The sequence below is a fragment of the Physella acuta genome, unplaced genomic scaffold (assembly GCF_028476545.2).
Source record: "Physella acuta isolate Inbredline_101_S28 unplaced genomic scaffold, ASM2847654v3 ptg000182l, whole genome shotgun sequence".
NCBI lineage: Eukaryota > Metazoa > Mollusca > Gastropoda > Physidae > Physella > Physella acuta.
In genome coordinates, this window is record NW_026731701.1 from 116612 (window position 1) to 138111 (window position 21500).

The 21500-nt window shown below is 37.2% G+C and overlaps 1 protein-coding gene across 1 annotated transcript; it reads right to left on the reverse strand.

The window, feature by feature from the left end:
- Positions 1–643: 643 nt before the first annotated feature.
- LOC131936606 (carbohydrate sulfotransferase 1-like) lies at positions 644–4704 on the reverse strand. The gene is made up of 5 exons (XM_059293666.1): positions 4548–4704; positions 4110–4341; positions 3124–3268; positions 1655–1809; positions 644–1179 (listed from the first exon to the last, which is right to left on the reverse strand). The coding sequence occupies exons 1-5, from the start codon at positions 4702–4704 to the stop codon at positions 672–674; spliced, it is 1197 nt and encodes a 398-aa protein (XP_059149649.1). The 3' UTR covers positions 644–671.
- Between the last annotated feature and the right edge of the window lie 16796 nt (positions 4705–21500).

Below are 21500 nucleotides of genomic sequence, written 5' to 3' on the forward strand. Positions count from 1 at the left end.
ATGTTCTTGGTGTACTGTAAGTTTGTTGATGTTCTTGGTGTACTGTTAGTTTGTTGATGTTCTTGGTCTGTTGTTAATGTTTTGATGTTCTTGGTGTACTGTTAGTTTGTTGATGTTCTTGGTGTACTGTTAGTGTGTTGATGTTCTTGGTCTGCTGTTAGTGTGTTGAAGTTCTTGGTGTACTGTTAGTGTGTTGATGTTCTTGGTGTACTGTTAGTGTGTTGATGTTCTTGGTCTACTGTTAGTGTGTTGATGTTCTTGGTCTACTGTTAGTTTGCTGATGGTTATATATATATATAGCTGTAGTATGTTTACACTTAACAGTAATGATGTATATTTATAGTCAGTTATACAGCTGGAGGGAGCATTGTTTTCTCTATAGTTAGCACGTTTACATTATGGTGTCACCCCCCCCCCCCCCCCAACCCCCTCCTTTGTTGGGATCATTAATGTGTACTTGAAAGGCTATTTAACTTTAATCAATTATACTCATTGACCTGGCAAAAACATTTTTCTGTGGTAAATTTTGCCCTGGCTACACCCACTCCAATTGGTGTCACCTCACACCTCCCCCACGACGTCTTTGTGTATGCAAATATATGTACGAACACCTAGCCGAACCCCCCCCCCTCCCCCCAGGATCATGTTATCTTGCTTCAGCGTACGAACACCTAGTCAAACAAGCCTCCAGGTTCGGGTCTATCCACCAGTGACCTATCCGACTCCAGATCTCTCTGAGAACGAACAAACTTGTACCCAAGTTTCGAATACAAGTGCCCACAGTTTCTATCCGTGACGTTGACGCTGGCAAACCCCGCCCCGTAGCGCCAACGGTTCATGGCCAGGGTCGAGTTATTCTTCACAATGCTGTAAGCCTTTTGTGTCTGTTTAACATCCGCTGTGGAGTTTGTGATGTTGCGGATGTAATCCAAGACCGCCTCGTTCAGATCGAGGCCCAGGAAGTCGTAGATTCTCCGGGTGTAGTTGTAAGGGTCCATGGCGCCTTCCTCGTACCGAATGGCCTTGACCCGACCTGGGTACAGCGCTGACAGACGTTCAGCTTGGCTCAGGTCTTCCTCCAGGACCTTGCAGTGTCCAGTAGAGACGTTGTGGACTTCGGTTTTCCAGTCAAAGTCCCGGAACACTTGAGACTGGGAGTACAGGGTCGCCCGCGGGTCTCTGGAATAGAAATACATAAATAGATGGTACATAAATAGATGGAACATAAATAGATGGAACATAAATAAATAAATAGATGGAACATAAATTTAAAAAATGAACACACATAAATGCACAGATGGAACATAAATACATTCAGCTACTAAAGACATTAAAGTTATGGGACATTTTAATCAAAGTAGTAGTTCGACATCTAACAAATAATAATAATAATAAATAACAAATGAACCAATATTTTGAACCAATATGTATATGCTCTTTTAACAAGAGTGATAACTAAACCCGTTTGGTGTTGTTGACTTTAACCTTAACCTAATTGTAAATACTAATTTACTATAAAATTAGACGTTAATGAATAAATTCGATGTTGCAAGTGGGAAAATACAAACAATGCATACACGTAAACTACACTCAACCGTTTTGACATAAGTAGGCCTACAATCTTTAAAAAAGTCTAATCTCTTGTTTTTCTTACCGGACCAAAAACAAGAGTTTAAAATTTGGACTGTTCTCCAGAAACCACTCGGCCCACTTGGCGCGAAATCGGATGGTTTTTACAAAAGTTGTCTTGTGGTTCTGGCAGCTTTTTAAAAAGTTGAGGAAACAGGCAAGGTGGAGAGCGCCATCTTTCTGATAAAAACAAACAAAAAAACAAGGCATGTCTTGTCAGGAGTTGTTTTAGTTGTTAGGACAAAACGATAATTTATCTAATGTTTTATCTGTAGGGCAGTCGTTTGAGATGAGGTTTTGGTTTAGGACAGTCGTAGTAACAAAATATTACATAGTTACAGTCTTGCCCTCAGAAAACTAATAGGAGCGGAGGGGGGGGGGGGAAAGGGGGGGCTAGCTTTATACTGATACAGATAGTGTTTATGCTTTTTTTTTAAAGTCAGTGTTCCCAAAAGCTTATCAGCCCTAGAAGTGTGTTAACCAGGCTGTCCAAAAGATTTTCAACCATCTAACCGGGGTCCCACAACTTGTTCAGCCCTAGACTGAGCGTGTTATAACCACGTGGGCAGTTTATACACACGGTCAGCTTGAGATTAACCTCACTGTCACAAAACCACTTAAACAGTCTTCGCGTGTTTAATGTTGGCTGGATGTGGCCCAAATGTTGACATCATGTTGGCCATAGTGGGTTGATATTGGATAGATGTTGATATCATGTTGGCTATAGTGGGGAGCAATTGGATAGATGTTGGCCAGATTTTAGCCTCACGTTGGCAAGATATTGGCTTGCTGTTGATCGTAATGGAGCTCTTATGCTATTTTTGGCTTCAGTTGGCCAGTTGAGGGCCAGCAAAATGCTCTTGTGTCTGATGTTGGTCAAATGTTGGTCAGTTGCCTGTCTTGTGTTGGTCAAATGTTGGTCAGTTGCCTGTCTGATGTAGGTCAAATGTTGGTCAGTTGCCTGTCTTGTGTTGGTCAAATGTTGGTCAGTTGCCTGTCTTGTGTTGGTCAAATGTTGGTCTGTTGTCTGTCTGATGTAGGTCAAATGTTGGTCAGTTGCCTGTCTGATGTTGGTCAAATGTTGGTCAGTTGCCTGTCTGATGTTGGTCAAATGTTGGCCAGTTGACTGTCTGATGTTGGTCAAATGTTGGCCAGTTGCCTGTCTGATGTTGGTCAAATGTTGGCCAGTTGCCTGTCTGATGTTGGTCAAATGTTGGTCAGTTGCCTGTCTGATGTTGGTCAAATGTTGGCCAGTTGCCTGTCTGATGTTGGTCAAATGTTGGTCAGTTGCCTGTCTGATGTTGGTCAAATGTTGGCCAGTTGCCTGTCTGATGTTGGTCAAATGTTGGTCAGTTGCCTGTCTGATGTTGGTCAAATGTTGGCCAGTTGCCTGTCTGATGTTGGTCAAATGTTGGTCAGTTGTCTGTCTGATGTTGGTCAAATGTTGGTCAGTTGCCTTTTCTGTTTTGACCTACTGAATAATGGTCAACTAACTTGGTCACGTAAACAGAGGAAGAGTTCTTTGATGGCTCCAGTATTCTGGTGTAGGATGTTGTTGAAGGCAGAAATATCTTCTAGCTGGAATTTACAGTTTAGGAATGCATTGATTATGGCCCTTGATTCTAGCTCTCTGTCGTTTCTGAAAGGAAACAAATAAGATAATCTTCCATGAGTTACATAATAACACAACCCGACACCATTATCCATAACCACAATCCTTGCATCCGTTCATATTAGCACAATATTTACAACAGTTCCAAACAACCACAATCCTTGCATCAGTCGCACATTACCACAACTCTTACTTCAGTTACACCAATTACAAATTACCACAATCGTTACACAAATTACACATTACCTCAATCCTTACACCAATTACACATTACCACAATACTTACACCACTTGCGCATTACCACAATCCTTATACCGATTACACATTACTACAATCGTTACACCAGTTACACATTACTAAAATCGTTACACCAGTTACACATTACTACAATCGTTACACCAGTTACACATTACTACAATCGTTACACCAGTTACACATTACTACAATCGTTACACCAGTTACACATTACTACAATCGTTACACCAGTTACACATTACTACAATCGTTACACCAGTAACACATTACTACAATCGTTACACCAGTTACACATTACTACAATCGTTACACCAGTTACATATTACTACAATCGTTACACCAGTTACACATTACTACAATCGTTACACCAGTTACACATTACTACAATCGTTACACCAGTTACACATTACTACAATAGTTACACCAGATACACGTTACCACAATCATTACACCAATTACACATTACCACGATCGTTAGACCAATTACACATTACCACAATCCTTACACCAATTACACATTACCACAATCCTTACACCAATTACACGTTATCACAATCCTTACACCAATTACACATTACCCCTGCCCTTACACCTGCTGTAAACCATACGTACATGAAGTACTTGTCCTGACCTTTGAACTGCCTAACGAATTCAAACAAAGGTTCAAAGGTGAAGAAAACATCGGGGTGGTGGCTAATGAGGGCAGAGGTGAAGGACGAGCCGCTCCGGCCGTAGGTCATCAGCAGGACTTGGTGTTGGGGTGGGTTCTCCATCGCTGTAGGTGTGGGGTCGCTGGGGGTGGGGGATGACATCACAAATGGCAGTGATATGGATGAGGTGTTTTCTGCGAAGACAAAATTATTGTTCAGATCTGGGGCAAGGATAAAGATGGTGCTTTGACGAGAATAGAGCACCGACATTTTAGAGTGCAGATATGACAAGAGGGGAGCTACGACTATCTAAAGTGCAGCTAATGTTATCTAAACCCTAGCAAAAGAGTTGGACTCCTTAAGGCCAGTAAAAACCGTTAAAGCAAAGTAAGTTACTCACCACTGGAGTTGTTAAACCACAAAGTCCCGACCGAAACAAACAGGAGAGTCCCCAGTATCACAGAGAACGTCAAGATCTTCTTCTTCTGGAACTTGACATGAACGTCTGCGCACAACTTCCGGCACCAAAACGTGCACGCCGAGCTCCACTCCGGCATGGTGGTGGTTCGAGTCCACGTCTCGCCTACCCCTGGCTTCTTACATACGTCACATTTTGGATATTTTGTCGTCAAACCATATCTGGGGGTTTAACTTGAAAAAGAAAAACCATATTAAAATCTGTTTAAGTCTAGAACTTTATCTCTCTGACCATTAGCCCATGGTCATTACCCCCATCATGACAGCCCCCTAAATTAACTACACATATGTCAATATCACCCTATAACAATTACTTCCCCCTCCTCTCTTGGAGATATATATTATATATGTTACCGGCAGATCCTGTTAAAAAGCATGATTTTCTTTATGAGCCACCCCTAAAGAGTGGGGTTCCGTTGATTATGTAAGAACCTCTAATTAAAATGGGTTTTATATGACCATGTTATATCAAAACTGTAGAGGTCGTTAATGGGTGATAGATCGCAGGGCTTTAAGTCAGTTAACCAGAAAGTTTGGTGATCAGATCCAGGAATCTAGTCTGTTGGATAAGTACCTCCTTGAGGTGTTGACTGAAACAGGCGAACTCTACTTCGCCTTCTCTATTAATCGTTAGGTACCTTTGTTTTCTTTTTATAACCACAAAATAGTTTTGGTTGTGTAGATGATGTTTATAATGTTATGACCGCTGTAAAAATATGTTTCTGATGTGTATAATATTAGAACCCCTGTAGAAATGTGTTGCTGGTATATCTGATGTTAGAACCCCTGTAAAAATGTGTTGCTGGTATGTATAATGTTAGAGCCCCTGTAAAAATATGTTTCTGATGTGTATAATATTAGAACCCCTGTAGAAATGTGTTGCTGGTATATCTGATGTTAGAACCCCTGTAAAAATGTGTTGCTGGTATGTATAATGTTAGAGCCCCTGTAAAAATATGTTTCTGATGCGTATAATGTTAGAACCCCTGTAGAAATGTGTTGCTAGTATGTCTGATGTTAGAACCCCTGTAAATTGTGCCGATGGTGATGATGACGATATCAGTGATGAATCCCATCCCCAACTCTCAAAGACGCTACTCCGCCACGGCCGAGTGAAGATGAAAGACGTAAAAAAAAATTAACTACTAAAAAAATCCTTCACAGCAAGGCAAAGTAGGCCGAAACGTTGGTCTTATGTCTTAACCGATCCCGGGTGCTTACGTTTAGTTGCCATGACAACACACGGGCTTGGCTTTCTTTCACATGCAAAAATACAATCATCGAAATATGTTCTCGTCATAATTAAAACTTAATTTTTTAAAGACGATAATTAAAATCCTAGCAATACTTTAAATACCGCTCATCTTCCCCTGTATTTTTAAGTTCCCCGGGGTCATTGCTCTCTGTTGGAGATTAGATTAGTGGGATAATACAGTAAAACGTGTGCTTGGGATTATCAGAAACTACACGCAGCAAGGTAATCCTAGCCACGTTACTTTAATCAGTTCAAACTTATTTAATTTTAAAACAATAAACAATAAATCAAACAAAGGAAATAATAAAACAAACAGTAGAAACAAAACAACGTGAGATTCTCAACTTAGTTGTGGCAACCATTAACTTGTGAATGAAATAAGTAAACTTGGTAAATCAATCGTGTAGTAACAGGTCAACTCGAGTTCGAATCCGGGTTCAAGTCAGTAGGACGTCCATGAGTCCACCCAGCTCTGATGGGAACTAACTCTGATTAGGGAAAATAAAAGAAGCTGGGCATAGTGCTGACCACACTATTATTTCATATGCTGAGATTAAAAAAATATGAACTCTACTTCATCTGCCGAATGAATCTCTAGGTATAACGAGGAATCTATACGTTTAGTTTTTTACCTCTCAGTTCTCTACATATGACTCCAACAACTCAGGCGTGTGTAGTGTCATCCGATGCAATATTTTATCATGGAGATTTGATCACCTGCCAATTTAATAATACCATCTGATGAAACACAAAGAAATCCAATCGTGTGAATCAAATGTCATTATCGCGTTAGAAAACAATTGCGTTACATAATTTTCTAAAAGGGGTGGGTGGACGGGTTTAAATTTCCGTGTGTGTGGAGGTGGGGGGAAGGGGGGGGGGGGTAGATGTATTGATGTATATATTTTATTTTCTCTATAAATTCTAATTCGTTTTGCGGTGTATGGGAAAGTTAGAGATTGCTGAAAGAAACTAGGCTTACAATTACCATCCATTCAAAAACATTCTTACAAAATTATATTAGAACCACGAGCTGGAATTTTAAAATGTAGAAAAGATATCAGGATAATTAAAGCAAATTAAAAGCAATCAACTAATTATGGCAGGTGATGTTTACGTAAGTGGAAACGTAATTTTTTAAAAAGATCAAATAATAACCTTAAGCAAAATGAGTGAGGTACACACATTAGCACGCACCACACACCACACACTCTAGCACGCACCACACACCACATACTCTAGCTCACACCACATACCACACATAACGTCTTAAAACTCAACACCACACATGACGTCTTAAAACTCAACACCACACATAACGTCTTAAAACTCAACACCACACATGACGTCTTACACCTCAACACCACACACCACACATAACGTCTTAAAACTCAACACCACACATGAGGTCTTACACCTCAACACCACACACCACACATGACGTCTTAAACCTCAACACCACACACCACACATGACGTCTTAAACCTCAACACCACACACCACACATGACGTCTTAAACCTCAACACCACACACCACACATGACGTCTTAAACCTCAACACCACACACCACACATGACGTCTTAAACCTCAACACCACACACCACACATGACGTTGTAAACCTCAACACCACACACCACACAAATCCATCTCACTTCACAAACACACTAAATGACGTGCAAACTCTCACATGTCACAACACACAAACTACATGACGTACAAATCAACTCACTCTTCACAGCCACAAATAAACAAAATGGTCATTCCCCTAACCCTTTCCATATAATTACTCTTTTCTCGAACAAGTAATAGTAACCTACCCCACCCCACCCCCACCCACGTAAAATTCCGACTATAACCACAGGCCGGCAGCACTTAACCCAGCTCTCCCACTAAACGTAAACAGTTATCGCCCCTGTACTCTAGGTTGGATGGTAGCGACTCAACTAATGAAACTATCATCACCATCAAAGAATATCAAGGGGAGGTAATATAAAATGTACTCAGCGCCCTAGCCGCCCTTTATTTAATGATTTCTAGGCGAGTTAATTTTGTGCCTGTTTTGTGAGGTAGAATTTTAGCATTTCCACAAACAGGCATAAAAAAAATAATTCTAGTTATCTAAACATTGAACCTTTAGAATCGGAAATCGGGCAAAATTTTAAGAACCATGGAAGTTTTTTCACATGTGTTTAATAAAACGAGTTTTATATGTAAAACAACCAATTTTTAAGATGTAAATAAAACTATTTTATTCCGGAAATTTAGGGGGCTGTCTTATTCATCTGTTTTAGGCAGAATTAGCCACAAAAGTTTATATAATAGGGTTATGTTCAACATTAAGGCCTAAAGTAAAAAATCTTTTTTTTAGTATTTTAAGAGATGTTAGGTAGAGCAAAAAATAGTGGAGAAGTAAGGGGCTAAAACCACAGGGGCAAATTGACACTACAACTCTACAACCGTATTATATATATATATATATATATATATATATATATATATATATATATATATATATATATATATATATATATATATATATATATATATATAATTTGGCATGCACGAAACAAACTATATAATTATATACCGGCTTGTATATATCAAAATATATGTATATGAATATATTATGGTTGTAGGGCACTTGTGTCAACTGGGCTATTGAATTTGTGCCTCGTCTTCTCCTACTAACTGCTTGATTTAGATCTATATAACTCAAATTAATAACACAACTTCCGATTGATAAATGGCCGTAAAAACAATAAACACACTAATACTAAAATACATTTGTACTAAACATTTCACAAAAACATTTAGATCTAGAAAATAACACAATCTTCAATATAGCCTACATTATTAGTTAAGTAACACATCTTCACGATCTAAATTTAAACATAATCCCTACAAAGTTTTAAAAAACCAAATTAATATAATTTTCTAATAATTATCAAACATCAAACAAGCATCAGTACCTGCGTAAAGTGTAGAGTGTGTAAAGTGTACATATCCTGACTTCTGTCTGTGGTTTCTGCTGTACTTGAGGTGTGGCCTGGCAACCAGATGGTGGGATTTTAGACTGCTGGTCAAATGTGGGGGTGGGCGAGTGACGGGGTGGGTGTGGGTGTAAGGTGGGGGCTGCCGTTGAGAGGTGGGGCCCAGCATATCACGCTATTCTTTGAAAACTTAGTTCAGAAATAGAAAGAATGCAATTAAAATTTTGTGTAAGACTTTAATATTAATGAATATCAATAATACAAATTTAATAGAAAAAATAAATGAAATCAGAAGGCGAGTCTAATATCTAAAGTAGGGGAGCTAACTTCTGTACTTATATGTAGTTATGGTTCTTTCTGAAGAACGGAATAAGGAACAGAACATTTGTGGATAAAATGTTAAGAGATTTCATCAAATTTCATGAGTGAAAAAAATGTGTTTGAAAAAATTATTAAAAACACCAAAAACATGTTTTAAACGCGCCAACTTGCCCCTATGATTTTAGCCCCCCCCCCTCCCCCCAATAACGTGCGCAGGATTTTTTCTTTTGAAGAGCGATGAGAAATCAATCCAATTGGGGGGGGGGGGGATAGAGTGGTGGGGGTAGGAAAGAACAAGCACTAGCCGATGTTTATTATTTTGGGCTCACAGTATTCTAAACCCATTTCTATGACCAAATCAATTAATTGGGCCTATATATGCCCCCCCCATCCAATTAAGTAGCTAGAGCTGTCAGCACTGTTATTACCCAAGTAAATTTCTTGTTTGGCTCGTATTGAAGACTAAATTATCGATCTTATTTTTATTTAATAGACTTTTAAACAAAAAAAAAATAGATGTGGATTCTATAGGCCTATATTTTAACGCTTTCAAAGGGCAACAATCTGTGTTAAACAAGCTGCTGTTGGCTGTGTGAAAGAAGTGAGATGGGGGTGGGGGGGGGGGGGGCTCAAAGTACTTAAAGTTTGTTTCTCCAACAAGCCTATTTCATTTGCGGGTGTCCATTGGTCAGTTTAAAAAACAAAACAAAATATTAACACCGAGTTCACTGAATTGTTGTGAGTAGAAAATCAGGTGTCCGAATAGCGCGCACATCGTTTGGTCATTTGGAGGAATGTTTAGCGTGCGGTCAAGTGGTCAGAGGCAGATGGACTGAAGAAGCAGAGACAAAGTGATTTTGTCAAAAGTCTTGTTAAGATAAGTTCATTTACTGTAATTTTAACTTAATCTTAACTTAATTATTAGTCTTAATATGTGTGTAAGTTTAAAATTATAATTGAATGCCAAGAACAACGTATTTTTAATTAATTATCTCTTTCATAGCTAGATCTAGAATCTATCTATATCTAAGATTTTAAATTTTACAAAGACTGAAAGTTAAACTTGACTTATGACTGATATTCTAATGTGTTTTACAATTTATAAGTATAACTTACTTCTTACCCTTACCAAAACCTACTTGATCTAGATCTAGATCCACTAACCAAAATTTTTTTTTAAACATTAACCAATATTTATTATATTAAATAAAACCATCATTTGTAGTAGATTTTTTCTCTGATTGGTGATTAATCTTTGATTAGAATGTAGATTTAGCTAGATGCCTAGTTTCAGTGTCAACCAGGATGCTATGCCACAGTTTTATAGAATCTAGAAGGTTGTGTTTTATTGAAAAATAAACATGTCAAATTGACCTTTGAAACCTATGATTTTATGTCTAATCTATTATTTGTTAATCTTATCTCTACTCATGTTTTTGCATTTCCCCCTTTAACATATTTCTTCAATGTATGTTTCAGGATACTTCTTTTTTATGTAGTGTACCATTTGTAATATTGTAGCTTACTTCAGTACTTGTCTTTGTTTTCATTTTTATTTACTAACCACAGATTGTTTACAATTGTTAGTGTAGATCTAGATAAAATATTCATTAAATGTTTTTAAAGTAATTTGCTTATAACTGATGTAGTATGGGTATTTGTTTTAATTTCAGTTCAAATATTTTCCTACATTTGTTTTAGGCCTAATTTAAAGTTTTTACATTTATTATATTTTTCTTTATGCTTTTTTTTCTTCAATAAATGCTGCTTCTTTAAATTATTTAGCCTACTATAATAAATAATTGTAGACCTATACAGGCCTACTATTTATTTATATTTAATCTATATCTATTTACAGGTCTATATAATGTATTTATCTATATGCCAATATCTGCCTATTTATTTGAAATTTTAAAATTATAAACTGCATTATTACTTATACAAATAATGAATTCCTTTCATATTTCAGCATATACAGTTAAATTGATAGTCTAATCTATTATCTAAATGCAATTGCTTGATCATTAAATTTTCTTCCCAATACAGGATGTAGATTCTTAAACCTGAACATGTTTACACTTGATTTGTCAACTCTGTATTCTTGACTAACCAAGTTTTAAAGAAACTGACATCTGTCATACTTGCTTTATATTCCATTCCAGTTTCATATCCAATTATTATTAATCATTGAAAAAATATTTAGAACTTGACAATAGGATAACAATAGGATAATGTGAATGATAATTTAAACTTAGTTTTATATTTGTGGAATTCTATCATGTCTATGTTTATTTTATGTGTTATTTTTCTTTTTAACATTTTGACTTGACATTCTCAATGCTTAAACTTCTGTACACTTGTATACTCAGATATAGTCATCTATACATCATATTTTTAAAGTATCAAACTTAATTTTGTAACTACTTATTTAATCCATTTATTCTACTAATCAGTGAGTTTATGTATCTATTAATTTAAAATTTAATGTTTTGAATATTTAGGGCCTATATTATACCTTCAGTCTTGATCCTGCATACATCTTATTTCACTCTTAATTCTGGTATACAATTCATATATAATACCAGAAATATGACCTTGGCATATAACTAAATACTTTAGTTATAACTATGGTATATGAAATATTATTCTTTATTATTTTGTTAATTAAATTTCAGCTATTTTTGTTTTATTTGAATGTTGGGTATAACTTTGTCTATTGAATATCACAGTACTAGGTATGAATGATTTTTCAATATCTCACAATGCTTTTTGTATCCTGCATAAAAATGTTTCCTATTAGAATATTTTAGAACACTTTGTATTATACCAGCTTTGGTTGTTAATACAAGCACTCAACAGGCTGTAATCTACTCCTTATATAATTAAATCTACTTTAATTTCTCTATAAATCTATATACAAGTATAATTAGATTTTTTTTTCATTCTTTTGCGCTTATCTAACTTTAATTTCAGGATATGATGGTTATATTTCCTTTTACCTGTTTATTCCTGGTTGTTTCCCTATTGCATGATAACAATAATTTATTTTCTCAAATTTGATCAAGTTAAGGTTCATTGAATCATGTAGGCCTATACATTTTAATTTGTTAGGTGTTTTTGTATTTCTTTAAAAAAATCTTTTCTCTTTAAAGGTTCTTCTTTTTCAGAAATATTATTAAACATTTAAATTTTGTAGATTTTAGTTAATGGATGCAGGCTTAGTTAATAAGTAAAAGCTTTAGACTACTAGTTAATTGTGACATTCACCACATTCAATGTCCACCTCAGGTAAAACGTCTGTCATTTTCCTATCTTTAATCATAGTATAAATGTTTGCAAGTTGTATCATAGCTCCAGTTACCATATATACATCTGTCTTAAGAAAGTCATTCATACATTTATATAGGTTTGACCTGTTGGAGTCCAAGAAATCAGACAGTAGGGTCCAGATAATGACCAGCCTCAAGCAGATATTGTAAGTTTCTCACATAAAAGATTTACCTGTGGCTAGTTTTAATTACAAAAAAATTATGTGTTTCAATTAACACATTTTGTTTTCCAACCACAGGTGTATGTGGTGGATGGCAGAAGAAATCAGGACCATCTGGGGGAGTGAAAATGTTGAGACAAGGACGGCACAGGAGCAAGGAGTCAACCAGGACTTCTGCACAGAATCACAGGACTTCCACAAGAACTACTGCACACAAGCCAGGGGAGACCACACTGACTACAGGAACAAGGAGATACAACCAGATGTCTGTACAGGAACAAGGAGAGACAACCAGATGTCTGTACAGGAACAAGGAGAGACAACCAGATGTCTGTACAGGAACAAGAGACCACAAGACAGTCTGCTCAGGAGAAAATGGAGACCATTTTGGGCAATAACACACCAAAAAATTTATAGCTTGGATAAGGGCCTACAACTTCAAGTTAATCATCATCTGTGGCCTGGCTTATGTGTATGCCTTAGCTCAGAGCAGGTCACTCCTAGAAATACAAGGGTCAAGCAAATCATGTTGTACCCCCATGTCCAACAGCCCGGAGCATGTTGAACTTGCATCATTTGACAGGCTACCATGTTGACAATATATGTCAATTTTTCAACAAAAGTGGTGTCATGCTTAAAGTGACATCAAAATGTTTCATCTAAAGTGATGGCAGGCCATCTTTCAACTAAATGGGACGTCAGGCCATCTTTCAACTAAATGTGACGTCAGGCCATCTTTCAACTAAATGTGACGTCAGGCCATCTTTCAACTAAATGGGACGTCAGGCCATCTTTCAACTAAATGTGACGTCAGGCCATCTTTCAACTAAATGGGACGTCAGGCCATCTTTCAACTAAATGGGACGTCAGGCCATCTTTCAACTAAATGTGACATCAGGCCATCTTTCAACTAAATGTGACGTCAGGCCATCTTTCAACTAAATGTGACGTCAGGCCATCTTTCAACTAAATGGGACGTCAGGCCATCTTTCAACTAAATGGGACGTCAGGCCATCTTTCAACTAAATGTGACGTCAGGCCATGAATGTGACGTCAGGCCATCTTTCAACTAAATGTGACGTCAGGCCATGAATGTGACGTCAGGCCATCTTTCAACTTAAGTGATATCAGTGATTGTGTTTAAATTCTGGATTGTGTTTAAATTCTGTGGCGCATATGAAATAAGTTTTCCAACTCCATAGATTCATGTAACCAAGTGGGTTAACTCCCTTGAAGCTTTGTCCCACAACACTGCAAAACATTCTCTATTTAGGATTTTATTTATTTAAGAGCAAGTTAAGGATGTATTTTTTTCTGCATTAATTTATGCAGATTGATGTAATTTAAATATTTTTATGTTTGTGAATATTTCTTTAAGCTTTGTTAAGCATTCTAGTCTGTTTCCAGATATAAAATATGCCAAAAGATTTTCTGATCTTCTCTGTGGTTCTCACTCGATATTTTCTGATGTTAGTTGCTGGCAGACTTATGCTAGGTCTGTGTCATTCTGTTGGGTCATGTCATTCAGTTGGGTCATGTCATTCAGTTGGGTCATGTCATTCTATCGGGTCATTCAGTTGGGTCATGTCATTCAGTTGGGTCTTGCCATTCAGTCAGGTCTTGCCATTCAGTTGGGTCTTGCCATTCAGTTGGGTCATGTCATTCAGTTGGGTCATGTCATTCAGTTGGGTCATGTCATTCAGTTGGGTCATGTCATTCAGTTGGGTCTTGCCATTCAGTTGGGTCATGTCATTCAGTTGGGTCTTGCCATTCAGTTGGGTCATGTCATTCAGTTGGGTCTTGTCATTCAAGTGGGTCATGTCATCCAGTTGGGTCATGTCATTCAGTTGGGTCATGTCATTCAGTTGGGTCATGTCATTCAGTTGGGTCATGTCATTCAGTTGGGTCATGTCATTCAGTTGGGTCATGTCATTCAGTTGGGTCATGTCATTCAGTTGGGTCTTGTCATTCAGTTGGGTCTTGTCATTCAATTGGGTCTTGTCATTCAATTGGGTCATAACATTTAGTCAAATGTCACTTAGATCTGTCATAATACAAATAATTTATTGTTGTATTTATATTCCGTGCCCCTATCACTTGTATATTACAAGGTGTAGCCTTTTACTATAGTCTATTAATATTGGTAAACACTCAAGTTTTAGGCACCAACTTTAATTAGGATTTGCCTAGTATATAACCTGCGTTCTTACCTGTAAATACATCTTTTTACCTGTACTCAACATCTACATCTGTTAAGCAATTTTATATTTACCTTTATATATCCAGGTGCTGCCTGCAAAATATTTTAATCTGCAAACACATTTCACATTTCTGCCACTCATATTTCATGATCTAAACTGCTTATTTTATGCGTGTGTCAAAAAACATAAGGAAATCTATATGCTTCACTACGTCCAGATGATAGATTTTATTTCTCCTGTGGCCTCATCTGGTTATCTAGTATGTCAACTAAAAATCACAGATTTATTTAACTAAGTTGATCAGACTCGTACAGTCAGATTTCCACACCCAGCTCCCAAATGACAATTTACCTGTATTTTTTTTTCAAATTGTATTGCCAGCACAGGTCTGATGAAATAATTTACTTTATACACTTTATTGCTATTGCTATAAAGGCCAGTCATATTACAAATATTTCTGTGTTCCATAATATCCTATAATATTCATAAATTAATATCATAGTTTGTGCAAGTAATTGTATGCTAGTATGTAAAGCTGATCAGTATGTAAATCAGATCATGTCAGATTCATACCTCCAAAATAGTCTGGTTGACTGTTTGAGGTGACCCAATTACTAAGTTGTCCCATTAGTGGTTCCTATACCTGTATGCTAGTGTTGCCACTATACCTGCATGCTGCTGTTGTCACTATACCTGTATGCTGTGTTGCCACTATACCTGTATGCTGTGTGTTGCCACTATACCTGTATGCTAGTGTTGCCACTATACCTGCATGCTGCTGTTGCCACTATACCTGTATGCTGCTGTTTCCACTATACCTGTATGCTAGTGTTGCCACTATACCTGTATATTGTGCTTTGTCACTATACCTGTATGCTGTGTTGCCACTATACCTGTATGCTGTGTGTTGCCACTATACCTGTATGCTAGTGTGTTGCCACTATACCTGCATGCTGCTGTTGCCACTATACCTGTATGCTGCTGTTGCCACTATACCTGTATGCTAGTGTTGCCACTATACCTGTATGCTGTGCTTTGTCACTATACCTGTATGCTGTGTTGCCACTATACCCGTATGCTGTGTTGCCACTATACCTGTATGCTAACGTGTTGCCACTATACCTGTATGCTAACGTGTTGCCACTATACCTGTATGCTGTGTTGCCACTATACCTGTATGCTGTGTGTTGCCACTATACCTGTATGCTGTGTGTTGCTTTCTATACCTGTATGCTGTGTTGCCACTATACCTGTATGCTAGTGTGTTGCCACTATACCTGTATGCTAGTGTGTTGCCACTAAACCTGTATGTTGCCGCTATACCTGTATGCTAGTGTTGCCACTGTACCTGTATGCTACTGTTGCCACTATACCTGTATGCTAGTGTTGCTGCTATACCTGTATGCTAGTGTTGCCACTATACCTGTATGCTGTGTGTTGCCACTATACCTGTATGCTGTGTGTTGCCACTGTACCAGTATGCTAGTGTTGCCACTGTACCTGTATGCTACTGTTGCCACTATACCTGTATGCTAGTGTTGCTGCTATACCTGTATGCTAGTGTTGCCACTATACCTGTATGCTAGTGTGTTGCCACTATACCTGTATGCTGTGTGTTGCCACTATACCTGTATGCTGTGTGTTGCCACTATACCAGTATGCTAGTGTTGCCACTATACCAGTATGCTAGTGTTGCCACTGTACCTGTATGCTAGTGTTGCCACTGTACCTGTATGCTACTGTTGCCACTATACCTGTATGCTGTGTGTTGCCACTATACCTGTATGCTGTGTGTTGCCACTATACCTGTATGCTGTGTGTTGCCACTATACCAGTATGCTAGTGTTGCCACTATACCTGTATGCTAGTGTGTTGCCACTATACCTGTATGCTAGTGTTTTGCCACTATACCTGTATGCTAGTGTGTTGCCACTATACCTGTATGCTGTGTGTTGCCACTATACCTGTATGCTGTGTTGCCACTATACCTGAACGCGAGTGTTTTGCTGCTTTACCTGTATGCCCAGTGTTGCTGCTATACCTGTATGCTAGTGTTGCTGCTATACCTGTATGCTAGTGTGTTGCCACTATACCTGTATGCTGTGTGTTGCCACTATAGCTGTATGCTGTGTGTTGCCATTTTAGCTTAGGCTAGTGTTGCAGCTATACATGTATGCTGAAACTCACCCCCCACTATATCTGTATGCTAGTATTATGCCACTATACTTGTTTCCTATGTTTTTGCCACAATATATCAGTATGTTTGTAAATTGTCAATATACCAGTATGCTAGTGAACTAGTACTATACCTGTGTTCTAGTGTTGCCATTATATCTATATGCTCTTGTTTTTTTTCAAAATGTCTTTATTATAGTGTTGCCACTTAAGCCTGTATGCTAGTGTTTTAGCCACTATTTGTATGCTAGTGTTACCAGAATATCTGTTACTGCTCTTTGTTGCCACAATACCTGTATGCTGTAATCCCACTTCACTATACCTGTAATCTAAAATCCCACTTCACTATACCTGTAATCTAAAATCCCACTCCACTATACCTGTAATCTAAAATCCCACTTCACTATACCTGTAATCTAAAATCCCACTTCACTATACCTGTAATCTAAAATCCCACTTCACTATACCTGTAATCTAAAATCCCACTTCACTATACCTGTAATCTAAAATCCCACTTCACTATACCTGTAATCTAAAATCCCTCTCCAGTATACCTGTATGCTTGATATTGCTGCTACTACTTATAGTTGTATTTTTAAAAACCTTCTGCCTGGCTTTATCTAAAAAATTCCTGTCTTTTACACCTACTATTTTTTACCCTACAGATGGAATCATATCCTACTATTTGTCTAGTCCAACCTCCTTATAAAAAAAAAAAATTAAAACGTTATTTCATTTGTTAAATTGCTTCTCATTTCAACATTTGGAAAAAACTTTGTGGCCAAGTACTAAATCAGCATAGTTTAGAATGCCACCAGATTATTTTAGTCCATGTACATGATCCAGCATTCCCCAGCCATAGTAACATTAAAGATGTCTAGCTTGCCCCGCCCACAATAAAATTAAAGATGTCTAGCTTGCCCCACCCACAATAAAATTTAAAATGTGTAGCTTGCCCCACCCACAATAACATTAAAGATGTCTAGCTTGCCCCACCCACAATAAAATTTAAAATGTGTAGCTTGCCCCACCCACAATAACATTAAAGATGTCTAGCTTGCCCCACCCACAATATTAAAGATGTCACACTTGCCCCACCCAACCATAACATTACTGATGGGTCACACTTTACCTGTCCTCTGAGTACAGTCCACGATGTTTACAAAATGACGTAGTCAAAGCGTACCATCAGCGCCTCGTCACATGGCATTTAAAGCTCCCTGATGTAATGTTTACCCCTGGTAATATTAAACTTTAAATCTCTGATGTAATGTTCCTGGTAATATTAAACTTTAAATCAGTAGTGATCCTGAATGTTAAATTAAATCTTTGATGTAAATCTTAATTGTGATACAGTTTACATTCAATTAAATTATTGATATAATGCTTACAGTAATTCCAAGTTTAAAATAAAATATCTAATTTTGAATCAGTTATTCAAAAAGAATTTAACAAATGAAATATTTTGTTTTTGGATTTGTAATCTGTTGTTTCTATTATTGTGCTCTAACAAAGTTCATTTCAAATTCTTTTTTCTTTTGTTAGTGTGTTGCCACTATACCTGTATGTTACTACTATACCTGTATGCTAGTGTTGCTGCTATACCTGCATGCTAGTGATACTGCTATACCTGTATGCTAGTGTGTTGCCACTATACCTGTATGCTAGTGTGTTGCCACTATACCTGTATGCTAGTGTGTTGCCACTATACCTGTATGCTAGAGTGTTGCCACTATACCTATATGCTAGTGTGTTGCCACTATACCTGTATGCTAGTGTGTTGCCACTACTGTATGCTAGTGTGTTGCCACTATACCTGTATGTTACTACTATACCTGTATGCTAGTGTGTTGCCACTATACCTGTATGCTGTGTGTTGCCACTATACCTGTATGCTGTGTGTTGCCACTATACCTGTATGCTAGTGTGTTGCCACTATACCTATATGCTAGTGTGTTGCCACTATAACTGTATGCTAGTGTGTTGCCACTACTGTATGCTAGTGTGTTGCCACTATACCTGTATGTTACTACTATACCTGTATGCTAGTGTGTTGCCACTATACCTGTATGCTGTGTGTTGCCACTATACCTGTATGCTAGTGTGTTGCCACTATACCTATATGCTGTGTGTTGCCACTATACCTATATGCTGTGTGTTGCCACTATACCTGTATGCTGTGTGTTGCCACTATACCTGTATGCTAGTGTGTTGCCACTATACCTGTATGCTAGTGTGTTGCCACTATACCTGTATGCTAGTGTGTTGCCACTATACCTGTATGCTAGTGTGTTGCCACTATACCTGTATGTTGTGTGTTGCCACTATACCTGTGTGTTGTGTGTTGCCACTATACCTGTGTGTTGCCACTATACCTGTATGCTAGTGTGTTGCCACTATACCTGTATGCTTGTGTTGCCACTATACCTGTATGCTAGACTGTTGCCACTTTACATGTATGCTTATGAATTATTACTATACCTATATGCTAATGATTTGCTGAAATCCCTTCCCCCTCCCCACTAAACCTGTATACTGTTTGCCACTATACCTGTATACAAGTGAATGATTACTATACCTGTATGCTAATGCTGCTGCAATACCCATATGCTCAAGGTTGTTGCAACTTTGTCACACCCAACCGCTTTGTCACACCCAACCGCTTTGTCACAGCCAACCACTTTGTCACACCCAACCACTAAACTTTTGTGTAACCCGACACACAACCATTTGTCTTGTCCAACCTTGTTATCAACAAATTTTAGCAAGATTATTTCATTTGTTAAATTGCTTCTTGACATTTGCAAAAAAAAACTTAATTTGTGGCCAAGTACTAAATCAGTTTAGAATGGCACCAGATTATTCTAGTCCATGTACATGATCCAGCTTTCCCCACCCACAGTAAAATTAAAGATGTCTAGTTTGCCCCACCCACAGTAAAATTAAAGATGTCTAGCTTTCCCCACCCACAGTAAAATTAAAGATGTTTAACTTGCCCAACCCACAACAAACTTAAAGATGTCTAGTTTGCCCCACCCACAGTAAAATTAAAGATGTGTAGTTTGCCCCACCCACAGTAAAATTAAAGATGTCTAGCTTTCCCCACCCACAGTAAAATTAAAGATGTCTAACTTGCCCAACCCACAACAAACTTAAAGATGTCTAGCTAGCCCCACCCAACCATAACATTACTGATGGGTCACACTTTACCTGTCCTCTGAGTACAGTCCACGATGTTTACAAGATGACGTAGTCAAAGCGTACCATCAGCGCCTCGTCACATGACATTTAAAGCTCCCTGATGTAATGTTTACCCTGGTAATATTAAACTTTAAATCTTTGATGTAATGTTTACCCTGATAGTTCTTATAGTGGTGATACCAAATATTAAAGTAAATCTTTGATGTAAAACATAATTGTGGTATTGATTACATTCAAATATATCTTTAATGTAATGCTAGCAGGGGTGATTAAAATTATTACTTTGCAATTTTTGATGTACTACTTCTAGTAATACGAAGTTTAAAGTAAAATATCTAATTGAGTCAATTATTTAAAGAAATTAACAAATGAAATATTTTGGTTTAAAATTTGTAATGTTTTTCAACTAATTTTGCATTATATTTGCCACTTCTCATTTCATACATAATATTCTTTAATGTCCAAATATTAGTTTTAGTACTTCATTGTTGATTATTGAAGTGGATGATACCATTATGTACAATTGTAACATATGCACAGCTCAAGGTGTATAACTCTGGTTAAATGTTTGCTTTTGGTCTTATTATGGTTACCTCCCCTCTCTTAAAAATCTCAACAAAAACCAGTTCATTATATTTGTAATCATTTTATTTTTTTGATCAGGGAATGCATTGGTCATTTTTAAAGCTTGCAATATTTCAGTGAATTGTCTCAATAGTCTGGCTTTCTGTCTTTTTTTCTGGTAACTTTATATGGTCCATTGTGCTGATTTCATGGTTGTTTTTACACGGTTTTTGTGGTTGTTTCTTCTGATTTTCTGGTGACTTTATGATTGTTTCTAGTAGTTTCCACATTCTTTCTGTCGCCTCCTTTAATCTTTAGGTCTCTCAATGACCTGGCTATATTTTATAACTGGAGATGTGATTGTTTTAACAATTGTTACTGTAAGCTAGGCATTGCTTGTAGACCTAACTATATATTAATACATTTATCAGTTTTCTCATATTAAACAATTATTTTCTATAAACATGACTTCCTTCAGTTTATTTGCATTATTTACATTTATCTCTTTAAATATTTTTATTACCAAAGTACTTTAAGCCTATAGATCTAAATATATTAAATTAAAATGTGGTTTTCAATAAGAAATTTGCAATCAACAAACCAATATTTTTTTTTAGACCATAACAAACCAATCTTTAACTAGATCTAGCAAGATAATATGCTATACACATTAAAAA